The 12248-nt window shown below is 41.3% G+C and overlaps 1 protein-coding gene across 2 annotated transcripts; it reads right to left on the bottom strand.

Moving 5' to 3' along the window:
- Positions 1–5762: 5762 nt before the first annotated feature.
- LOC143026648 (uncharacterized) lies at positions 5763–7079 on the bottom strand. 2 transcript variants are annotated; one of them, XM_076187404.1, is made up of 2 exons: positions 6888–7079; positions 5763–6469 (listed from the first exon to the last, which is right to left on the bottom strand). In XM_076187404.1, exons 1-2 carry the CDS (start codon positions 7041–7043, stop codon positions 6194–6196), a joined length of 432 nt encoding a protein of 143 aa, XP_076043519.1. In that variant the 5' UTR covers positions 7044–7079; the 3' UTR covers positions 5763–6193. The 2 variants fall into 2 exon arrangements, with proteins under 2 accessions (XP_076043519.1, XP_076043520.1); XM_076187405.1 differs by lacking the exon at positions 6888–7079 and adding an exon at positions 6613–6866.
- Between the last annotated feature and the right edge of the window lie 5169 nt (positions 7080–12248).

Genomic DNA, 12248 nt, shown 5'->3' with positions numbered 1-12248 from the left:
AAAGATGTGGGCCAAGTGAATGTGCGTGGCCGTCGCGCAGCCACGACCACCCAAAACAACATACCAGCGACTGGCATTCTGTCATTCCTCCCTCCTCTCTTCACCTCATCGTCATCACACCATCAAGTCCCGAGGCGATGGTACCGCGGGTGACGGGGGCAGGCCTGGAAAGCTGGAACCCCTCACCCCGCGACTGCACTCGGGCAGCGGGTCTAAGATGGTCGCTCTTTGATGACTTTTTCCGTGACACCAGAGCTCGGCAGCTGGACCCGTGACTGGGCATGCTTATTAAGGACCACCGCAGCCCACCCCGCATGGGGAGGCCCCTAGAAAAGGTGGGGTAAACATCGGTCATGGAAAACACGTCTGGTCAGCTTACCGCGGCTGGCGGACATCCCACTAAAGCGGTCGCAACAACAGAAAGATTTTAACCATTGGTGCATGGAATATTCGCACCCTCCAAGACGTGGCAAACACTAACCGCCCGGAACGACGTACAGCTCTCGTTTGTAAGGAGCTCGCCCGCTTCAACATTGATGTGGCGGCCCTCAGCGAGACCAGACTACCCGAAGAGGGCAACATCAGGGAAGCCGGAACGGGATACACCATCTTTTGGAAAGGGAAAGCCCCCGAGGAGCCGCGCATACATTGTGTAGGCTTTGCAATCCGTTCCCAGCTTGTACAATAGCACAACCTCGCTCCCAAGGCCATCAGTGAGCGCCTGATGACAGCCCGCATTCCCATCACGCGGGACAGACACATCACCCTGATTTCCGTCTACGTCCCAACTCTGACCTCACCCGACGAAGACAAAGCTGCATTCTACACCCAGCTCGGCCACACCATCCAGAGAGTGCCCGCCAACGACAAGCTTGTTGTGCTGGGCGACTTTAATGCCCGAGTAGGCAAGGACCATCGCCTATGGGAGGGAATCATCGGCCACCACGGTATCGGGAACTGTAACGCCAATGGAGAGCTCCTATTGGGTTTGTGTGCAGAACACCAACTTATAGTGACCAACACTATGTTTAGACTCCCAAACCCACAGAAGACGACATGGAGACACCCTCGGGCCAAACACTAGCACATTCTGGACTACATTCTCACCAGAGTCAGAGACCGAAGAGACGTCCGCATCACCCGAACCATGCCCGGAGCGGATGACTGCTCGACGGACCACAGACTGCTTATCTCCAGACCTACCATGACTACCCTTCGACCACCTAGAAGGGCACCCGACAGCGCATCACACCGGCGCTTTGACTGTAGCAAGCTCCGCAATCAACAACTGGCACAAAACTTCAGAGAAGCCTGCGAACGTCACCTTGCAGAGCCTGTGGCTCAGGCCAATGTAGAGCACCACTGGGCCATCCTAAGAGACGCCATGACCCATGCCGCGGAGGAAACCATTGGCTACGCAAACAAGAAAAGGCAGGACTGGTTTGACGAGAGTGACGGTGTCATCTCTCCTCTCATTGAGGCTAAACGCCAGACGCGTCTGACCATGGAGAACCAGCCCACAGCTGCAAATAAACGTGCTCACAAGCAAGCTGTAGCTGAATGCCAAAGAGGCATCCGAGAAGCCCAGAACACCTGGTGGCAAAAGAAAGCTGCAGAAATACAAAGCTACGCTGACCAGCGAGACCTGCGAAGCTTTTATGCAGCAACAAAAGAAATTTTCGGTCCCACACGGTCATCAGTGGGTGGCTTAAAGGATGTGGATGGGGCCACGACCATCACCGACAGCGAGGGCATTTTGCTAAGGTGGAGGTCTCACTTTGAAAACCTCCTCAACGACCAGGTTGACACCCCTGACAACCTCCTGCGAATGACCCCGCAATATCCCGTCCGTCACTGGATGGCACTACCCCCCTCCGTCCAGGACTTTAACAAAGCCCTTAAACGCATGAGACCCGGCAAAGCCCCAGGACCCGACAACGTCCCACTGGAGCTCCTCACGCACGGTGGCCCAGAGCTGAGGAACCGTCTCATGCTTCTCATACTGAAAATATGGGAGACGAAGACCCTCCCTAGTGACTTCCGCGATGCAACAATCGTTACAATATTCAAAAAAGGAGACCGGGAGAATTGTAACAACTACCGGGGAATATCACTACTGAGCATCGCAAGCAAAATATTCGCCCGCATTTTCCTTGACCGCCTCCTCGTCCTGGCAGAAGACGTCCTGCCAGAGTCCCAGTGTGGATTTCGACCTTTCCCGCGGGACCATTGACATGATATTCTGCGCACGACAACTACAAGAGAATAGCCTTGAACAACAGCAGCCCGCAATGTTTATCTTCTGGGACTTAAAAAAGGCCTTCAATAAAGTACCCCAACCCGCTATGTGGGCACTCCTCGCTAGGTTTGGCTGCCCACCCGACTTCGTCACCTTGGTGCGTGCCCTGTATGATGATATGGTGGGGAGAGTATGCCACCAGATCTCCCTCTCCGAGCCATTCCCCATCAACGGTGGTCTGAAACAGGGCTGTGTTCAGGCTCCAACGTGTTTCTCTCTTTACACAGCAGCGATGCTTAACGAGATACCACCAGACACACCTTCAATCAACCTCCGTTTCCGCATGGATGGGGGAGTTTTCAACCTGGCTCGACTCCGCGCTAGAACTAAGACCACCATATGTCCGGTGCGAGAGCTGCAATATGCCGATGACAACGCCACCCCAGGTCAGAATGCAGAGGACCTTCAATCACTAGCAGATGCATACAATGCAGCCTATGAAAGTTTTGGGATGCAGGTCAACACAGATAAGACCAAAATACTAGTCCAACACCCACCTGGTCTCCTGCTCCCTAATACCAACAATATCGTAAATGGCCAACATCTAGAAGAAGTGGACCAGTTTACATACCTAGGAAGCATCCTAACATCTACTCCCACATGCAAAAAAGACGTGGAGAACAGGATCAGGGCAGCGCACTCCGCCTTTGGTCGACTCCACTACCGCGTGTTCAACAACCACGCACTGACGATGGCCACTACCCAAGACGGGGACATACACACACACACACACACACACACACACACACACACACACACACACACACACACACACACACACACATATATATATATATATATGTATATATATATATATATATATATATACATATATATATAGGTATATACATATATATGTATATGTATATACATATATATATATACATATATATATATATATATATAGATGTGTGTGTGTGTGTGTGTGTGTGTGTGTGTGTGTGTGTGTGTGTGTGTGTGTAAACATATATACATACGCTTGCATATATAAATACACACTAGAGCGTGTGAACCCAGCCAGTGAATAAATATTTGCGCCTTCTCGACGAACTCCTTTAAAGTAAGACCCTTCGTACACTATGCTGGCAAATACCAGGTGATCTGATTCACAAGGAAATTTGTTATCGACAATAATTGATATTTAACTCGTGAATTCTGATCTCTCAAAATATGATGGAACCAGATTCCAATAGTTTTTATATAATTATTTGTATAAACATATATATATATTGATAAGTATTTTAGACAAATTATTTGGATGATGGAGAACATAAACACAGGGGAAGGCTCGGAACCCTAAACACTCTAACGTTTCGTTCGCGTAGAACTTCTTCAGAGAGTGTATGTAGAACTGCAATTGAAGTTTATGTACTAAATCTAATTACCTTTTCGGACACTTGGGAAAGGTCGTTTTTCTGGCGTGTTTTAGAATTAAAATACTAGTTTGTTTAGCTAGATTGATAAACCCTCCTCGATGATTCGATGAATTATTAGTTGAAATATATGCTGATTCAACAATTCTTCTAGTGAATTTATCAAAACCTTTATGTAGCACTTCAGCTTCTCTCCAGTTTGGTAAATGATCGAATTTTTCCGCATGAACTACTAAAGAATTAGATGTCCTATGTGCTTTTATGTCGTTTTTATGTTCATAAATTCTTTTTTCTAATTCTCTTGACGATTCGCCAAAATAAGCCATTGAGCAACTATTGCACGGGATTTTGTATACGACGCTGTTTTTTTGGAATTGGTTCTCTTTTTTTTCGGAAGTCTTTATTAAATCGCCTATCCGCTTGTTAGTTATTTTAGCAATCTTGATACCTGATTTTGTTAAATATTTGTCTATTATTGGTGACGTTTCTGAGCCAGGTACTGATATAAAATTGGTATTATTTTGATCATTTCTCTCTTTCTTTCCGCGATTGTAAATATTTATTGCTTTTCTTTTTGTTCTTTTCAACATTCCCTCTGGATATCCAAGTTTGTCAAAGGTTTTCATAATATAATCAAATTCGCCTTCTAGGTATTCATTACTACAGATTCGTAGTGCCCTGAGAAAAAATCCTATTACTATACCACTCTTTGTCCTGTCATCATGTGAAGAGAAGTAATGTACTAAATCCTCTTTGTTTGTTTCCTTTCTGTATACTGAGAAAGTTACAGTTTTTCCCACTCGTCGTATTAACGTATCTAGGAAGGGCAATTGTCCGTTTTGTTCCTCTTCTATAGTGAACTGAATATCGCTGTTGACCGCGTTAAGTGGAATATTTGGCAAATCGTCAAGGTTGACTTTATCATGAAATGCTTTTTAGATCAATTTTGACTATGCTTTATCTTATTTTTTGTGTTATTTGTTTGTTTATTATATTTCTATGACAACTTTTCTGAGATCATGACCAGTTTAGATGTCCTAAATGTGTATGTCAATCCTCTTGGAGATCCTGAAGTAATTTTTACTACAATTTTACAACAATATATTTTTTCCCATACAGTGTGATGTTCAGTTTTGTAATGACGGAAGGAGGTGAGAGGGATAAGGGAATGAGGACGTAGGTTTGGAACAGGGAAGCATCGAGTAATGCGGTGTGTGGTGGTTATGACAATGTCTGTACGTGGAATTGGAATAAAAAAAAGTTCTGTTGATGGAGAGTATGGGAAATACGATAAGACAATGGCGCTGGTGACGTATCAGAATATAGAATGAGGGTGGTGGAATGTGCTCTCAAAGGAGGCGAGAAGAACTGATAAATTGGTATGATTATTCTAAAGGAGAAATGAGATGTAATGGGGAAAGCAAATAACATAGGTGAGTAGTGTGTTTGCGTGTGTGTGTATAAGTGTTTGCGCTTGCGCGCACGTGTATATCTTTGTCATTAGTCACCCTGTCAGCCAAAGGTGGCACCCTTACCTTTCATTCTGGCTACCACCAAGTTATCTTATTAATATTGATGAGACTCCCATGGTAGTAAAGGAGTTCTTTGTGTGTCATCAAGTTCTGCGTATGTGTTTTGGTTTCCACTCGAGAAACCGCTCTGGTTATGCACATCTTTGCATTTCTCTCAAGACCGACACTTTTTTCAATAACCGTAAAGTACACAGTTGACATTAGCTGTAAACTTGATGAGTGTTATCTCCTGAAATGGCACTGTAAGTATTGTTCATATATCTGTAAGAGTGGTAGGGCCACATCTAGGCCATGCCATGTGATGAAGTGTACCGAGATGATGTAATCTTGTAACAAGACATTTCTCATTGTGCTAGTGCTGTTGATTTATCTCTTGCTCGGGCATAGGTGTGAACAATGATTTTCAACCTGTTTTCTCATCTTCCCCATACTTATGCATTGCTGTTCTTTAGTCATCTGTGCTGGGCCGGACCATAAGGGCATTATAGGCACTTGAAGGCTCCGGCCTCCAGAGTCTAAGGAGCCTCAAGGATTCTAAGGATAAGAATATATGTGTCGCTCAATAGTCAATGGCTACATAAACCATCAACTCTTTCTATCTTTATGTATGCAGTTGAATCACACGTTTATATTACAGTGACTCAAAAGTAATCAATGGTGGCAATCACTGTGTGTACCTTTAGAGTAAAGAGCGCAAAAGCTGACGTGTGCCTCAGGCCCTTCTTGAGTTAAATCTGGTCTTGCACTTTGGAGACCACTTCATCACTGAAAGAAACCATCAGGCAGCCACTAAACGCCATTGAACCTTTGAAATTGTATATTCCACTGACGGTCCAAGGACCACCGGGTGAGAGCAACTGGGACAGATAAACTTGTAAGATTTGTGGTGGACGGCATATATTTGTTTCGTTCTTTTATATAATCTTCATTCCAATATAGTCATCTCCGAACGGTGATGATGTGGAACAGGTGTTGATGACTGGATTCAATCACCATTGGTTGTGGATGTGTGTGCAGCAGTAGTACCTCCTAGTGTAACCGTATCCACTGTAGCTGGGACACCAGTATTTGCATCTATTTAGGTTTTGGTTGGGTGGGTAGTTGAAGATGCCGAAGCCAGGACGGAAGTTGGGGAAGTGGGCGGTGTTGTAGGTAGAAGGCAGGGTATTGTAAACTTGGCTAGGACCGTGAATACGGTGAGGATCAGCCTCGACCAAGACGACGGCCGCCAGTGCCACGAGCAACAGTGCCACGAAGGTCTTCATCTGGAAAAAGAAGAAAAAAGAGTGGAAGGATTAGTTACTGGCAGCGTCATCTCGTTCCTTCTTCCAAGTACCGGGGTCTTGCCTTGCACCCTGGGTTTTCTGTAACACTATGTCTGTCTCAATTTCAAGGCAAAGATAATTACTTCGGTCACAGCTGTGGCCTCCTGTCGTTGATATCCTTTCTGAATTTTAACCAAAATAATCGCTGTAAAATCAGATAACCTCTCTGAATTTGAACCAGAATAATTGGAATAAAATTGAGTTTCCTTGACTCCCTTTTGTGATGATGAGTCCGTCATTCATTGAGAGAATGGACACTCGGTCATCAAGAAAGGACCTGCGAAGAGTTTAGAGAAATGGAAACAAAATTTAGATGCACGGTTATTGAAATTCAACTTTATCTCCAGACCAAACTTGCCTTTATTGATCGACGGTTGAGACGTGAGTGAAGATCGCGGAGGAGCGAGGTCAATATATATGCTGGAGTGTGTGTCTGAGAAGAGGCGGAGGAGGAGATCCAAAGGGGGAGACGGTATTGGGTCAACACTCGCGATTTGGGTTTCCCCAGTTCCATCACATCGAGCGAGAGAATTATAAATCCAGTTTCAGAGCATTTCTTGGAAGTGAAGCCCACTCGAAGGATAAGGAAAAGGAGGAAGAAAAAACAACATATATATATATATATATATATATATATATATATATAATATATATATATATATATATATATACATATGTATACACACACACACATATATGTATATATATACATATATATATATGTATATATATATGTATGTATGTACGTGTATATATATATATATATATATATACATGCACACACACACGCACGCACACACACACACACACACACACACACACACACACACACATATATATATATATATATATATATATATATATATATATATATATATATTCTAACAACCAATGGAGGCCACAACCAGAAATTGAAATGTGGTACTTCCGAGGACTCGAACTCAGCGATCACATGACATGTGCCGTAGTAACTAACCAACTACGCCATGGCGTAGTTGGTTAGTTATATATCATAAGTTTCACAAAACACATGTGAATACACAAATTATGGTAAGCACCACAAGGAAAAAGAAAATTGAATCTGAGAGCTTTCGTGATAGTTTCACATCTTCCAAGATTACAAGAGAATGCCATTCTCTTGTTATCCCTGAAGATGTGAATATATTACGAAAGCGCGATCGGATTCCACTTTGGTTATAATATATGTATATATAATCACGAAGAACCCACAATTGGAATAAAAGGAAACTTAGAAGAAAGTACGACTTCTATATTTCGGCTAATAGCTACAGCCCTCTTTAGGAAAGTACAGGTTACAAGAATTTGCAGAGACATAAGTACAATTGAGATATGAGTAGAAGGGGAACACGCAGAGCTAAAAACAGGACAATCCGTCCCGCAGGATGGAGTCAGAGGTGAGGGGATGTGTGGGTGGAGGTGTGAGGTCAGAAGGGAAGCGGGGTCAAGATTGATAAGGGACCGAGGTCAGGTGGGTGAAAATTCTTAACCAAACGGCTCAAAGCTAGCCGTGAGATTATGTCCGGGTACCATTGACCCTTGGAGATGTTCAAGTTTGGACATTCTTCTGCCTTAATCGAAGAATGTCCCCGGACATAAATAGGCTTTAAGAACTTGATCTTTCACAAGTTCGTAATTATTTTGGGAGGTAGTAGAAAGGGACAAGAACTGGGAACGGCCTTTACCTTTCAGGACACTACGGATCAATACACACCAATACTGTGCAGGCCAGGAGAGAGTATTTGCTAATCCTTCAAAGTGTTCAAAAAATTCCTCAGGGTCAGCTTCATCAAAGGTGGGAACCAAGCGTGCCATCTTGGCTATATTAAACTTTTCCCCAGCTGCCACTTGGGCAAAGACAGATTCAATTTTCATTCTTTCTATCTCCCTGTCTTTTTCCCGGTCCTCCGGTTTTAGTTTTAGTATCTCCAACTCCAGCTCCATTATCCTTATCTTTTCAGAGCCAGCCCTCATTCTAGTTCCCACGTCCTCCACGTGTTCTGTCACCATTAATGATTTTGCACTCTCTTCCAGAATTTCACGCGTTATTAAACCTTGAACAATCACTGCTATTAGTTCGGCCTTCTCATCTCTCTCATTTATTGATACATTATAAAAATTTGCAATTACAATCCAGTCATTCTTGTGTACCGTACATTTCTGCAAAATGCAAGTTGTGGTTCTTTAGTAAATGTATTATCAAAAGGTTCCATGTCAGCCAACAACAACAACAACAACAGAAAAAACTAAAGTACAATTTCTAAAACAGTTTCAATATACAATCATGCACAGGCTCATATGTAACATCACTGTCATCCACTATTACTATAAAGAAGCATTACTGCATAGTGCCCCGCATCTCCACCATTTGTTATGATTCTTCACGTACGTTTATAACTTTTCACAATATTCCATAAAATACTTGGGGGGAAATGATAAATGTAATATTTTCTATTATATACCAATTCAACTCTTGAAAATTTAAATAAATATATTTGTAAATGGCACTGAAACAATTCTTAAAATAAATGTATATATTTCCTTTGGTGAATTTAACAGTTCAAAACTAATTCAAAAAGGGTATTCCGGCCTTACCAAGACAACTCTAACACGTCCGTCTCCTCCAACTCTCCAGTCAAAACTCAAACCTGCGTCACTCCTCCGTCACAAACGATAACCACGAATGAACCCCGCTCGAAGCGCAGATGAAGCCGCCCTCGAACGAAACTACAAACAGAAAAATGCACTCCTTCATAACAATATATATATATATATATATATATATATATATATATATATATATATCTATATATATATATATATATATATATATTTTGGATGATAAATAACATAACCACAGGGGAAGGCTCGGAACCCTAAACACTCAAACGTTTGAAACCTGTTAACCCACTGTCTGAGAAAAGAAATCAGAAATACTAATTATCTGTATATTTCGACCACTGACTGTGGTCCTCTTCAGCAGAATGATGAAGAGGACCACAGTCAGTGGTCGAAATATACAGATAATTAGTATTTCTGATTTCTTTTCTCCGACAGTGGGTTAACAAGTTTCATTTTAACAATGTGCTATTACATTACGCTGTGCTACTCTAACGTTTCGTTCGCGTAGAACTTCTTCAGAGAGTGTATGTAGAACTGCAATTGAAGTTTATGTACTAAATCTAATTACCTTTTCGGACACTTGGGAAAGGTCGTTTTTCTGGCGTGTTTTAGAATTAAAATACTAGTTTGTTTAGCTAGATTGATAAACCCTCCTCGATGATTCGATGAATTATTAGTTGAAATATATGCTGATTCAACAATTCTTCTAGTGAATTTATCAAAACCTTTATGTAGCACTTCAGCTTCTCTCCAGTTTGGTAAATGATCGAATTTTTCCGCATGAACTACTAAAGAATTAGATGTCCTATGTGCTTTTATGTCGTTTTTATGTTCATAAATTCTTTTTTCTAATTCTCTTGACGATTCGCCAAAATAAGCCATTGAGCAACTATTGCACGGGATTTTGTATACGACGCTGTTTTCGGAATTGGTTCTCTTTTTTTTCGGAAGCCTTTATTAAATCACCTATCCTCTTGTTAGTTATTGTAGCTATGTTGATACCTGATTTTGTTAAATATTTGTCTATTATTGGTGACGTTTCTGAGCCAGGTACTGATATAAAATTGGTATTATTTTGATCATTTCTCTCTTTCTTTCCGCGATTGTAAATATTTATTGCTTTTCTTTTTGTTCTTTTCAACATTCCCTCTGGATATCCAAGTTTGTCAAAGGTTTTCATAATTTAATCAAATTCGCCTTCTAGGTATTCATTACTACAGATTCGTAGTGCCCTGAGAAAAAATCCTATTACTATACCACTCTTTGTCCTATCATCATGTGCGGAGAAGTAATGTACTAAATCCTTTTTGTTTGTTTCCTTTCTGTATACTGAGAAAGTTAAAGTTTTTCCCACTCGTCGTATTAACGTATCTAGGAAGGGCAATTGTCCGTTTTGTTCCTCTTCTATAGTGAACTGAATATCGCTGTTGACCGCGATATATAGAAGTCGTACTTTCTTCTAAGTTTCCTTTTATTTCGATTGTGGTTCTTCGTGATTATATATACATATATTATGACCAAAGTGGAATCCAATCGCGCTTTCGTAATATATTCACATCTTCAAGGATAACAAGAGAATGGCATTCTCTTGTAATCCTGGAAGATGTGAAACTATCACGAAAGCTCTCAGATTCAATTTTCTTTTTCCTTGTGGTGCTTACCATAATTTGTGTATTCACATGTGTTTTGTGAAACTTATGTTATATAACTAACCAACTACGCCATGGCGTAGTTGGTTAGTTACTACGGCACATGTCATGTGATCGCTGAGTTCGAGTCCTCGGAAGTACCACATTTCAATTTCTGGTTGTGGCCTCCATTGGGTCTTCCGATGTTGATCGCTTAGATTTAAAGTGCATTGTGGTTGTTAAAATGTCTGTGTGTATATATATATATATATATATATATATATATATATATAATATATATATGTGTGTGTGTGTGTGTGTGTGTGTGTGTGTGTGTGTGTATGTGTGTGTGTGTGTGTGCGTGTGTGTGTGCATATATATATACACACACATACATATATATATATACATATATGTGTGTGTGTGTATACATATATATGCAAAGTAGACCACTTGGAAAAAGAAACTAACGCAGCAGAGCGCTTTCGTATATTACATCTTCAGTGCAACAAGTACATAGTGATAGGAATACATAGACATTATATACATGATACAAAGGGGACTAGGACAGTTTTGAATAAGCATACCGACCAATTACCCCCTAGAGAGCGGAAGGTCATTGTCAATTATCTTACGATGGTCGCCCGACCATCGTAAGATAATTGACAATGACCTTCCGCTCTCTAGGGGGTAATTGGTCGGTATGCTTATTCAAAACTGTCCTAGTCCCCTTTGTATCATGTATATAATGTCTATGTATTCCTATCACTATGTACTTGTTGCACTGAAGATGTAATATACGAAAGCGCTCTGCTTCGTTAGTTTCTTTTTCCAAGTGGTCTACTTTGCATAAGTGAACACACGTACCCGTGTTCTTATTAGCATACATATATATATATATATATATATATATATATATATATATATATATATATTATTATTTTTTTTTTTTTCTTCCTCCTTTTCCTTATCCTTCGAGTGGGCTTCACTTCCAAGAAATGCTCTTATGTAGCCATTGACTATTGAGCGACACATATATTCTTATCCTTAGAATCCTTGAGGCTCCTTAGACTCTGGAGGCCGGAGCCTTCAAGTGCCTATAATGCCCTTATGGTCCGGCCCAGCACAGATGACTAAAGAACAGCAATGCATAAGTATGGGGAAGATGAGAAAACAGGTTGAAAATCATTGTTCACACCTATGCCCGAGCAAGAGATAAATCAACAGCACTAGCACAATGAGAAATGTCTTGTTACAAGATTACATCATCTCGGTACACTTCATCACATGGCATGGCCTAGATGTGGCCCTACCACTCTTACAGATATATGAACAATACTTACAGTGCCATTTCAGGAGATAACACTCATCAAGTTTACAGCTAATGTCAACTGTGTACTTTACGGTTATTGAAAAAAGTGTCGGTCTTGAGAGAAATGCAAAGATGTGCA

Source organism: Oratosquilla oratoria, chromosome 6 (genome assembly GCF_046742065.1).
Source record: "Oratosquilla oratoria isolate Oo_2021 chromosome 6, ASM4674206v1, whole genome shotgun sequence".
Taxonomy (NCBI): domain Eukaryota; kingdom Metazoa; phylum Arthropoda; class Malacostraca; order Stomatopoda; family Squillidae; genus Oratosquilla; species Oratosquilla oratoria.
The sequence above is the reverse complement of the archived record's forward strand: the minus strand, read 5'-3'. Positions and strand labels throughout refer to the sequence as shown.

Excerpts from the sequence above, each read along its gene's own strand:
- LOC143026648 (XM_076187404.1), bottom strand. The coding sequence starts at position 7,043 with ATGGAACTGGGGAAACCCAAATCGCGAGTGTTGACCCAATACCGTCTC. Across the intron at positions 6,470-6,887 it reads TCAACCGTCGATCAATAAAG|ATGAAGACCTTCGTGGCACT; the intron begins GCAAGTTTGGTC and ends TTCTTTTTCCAG.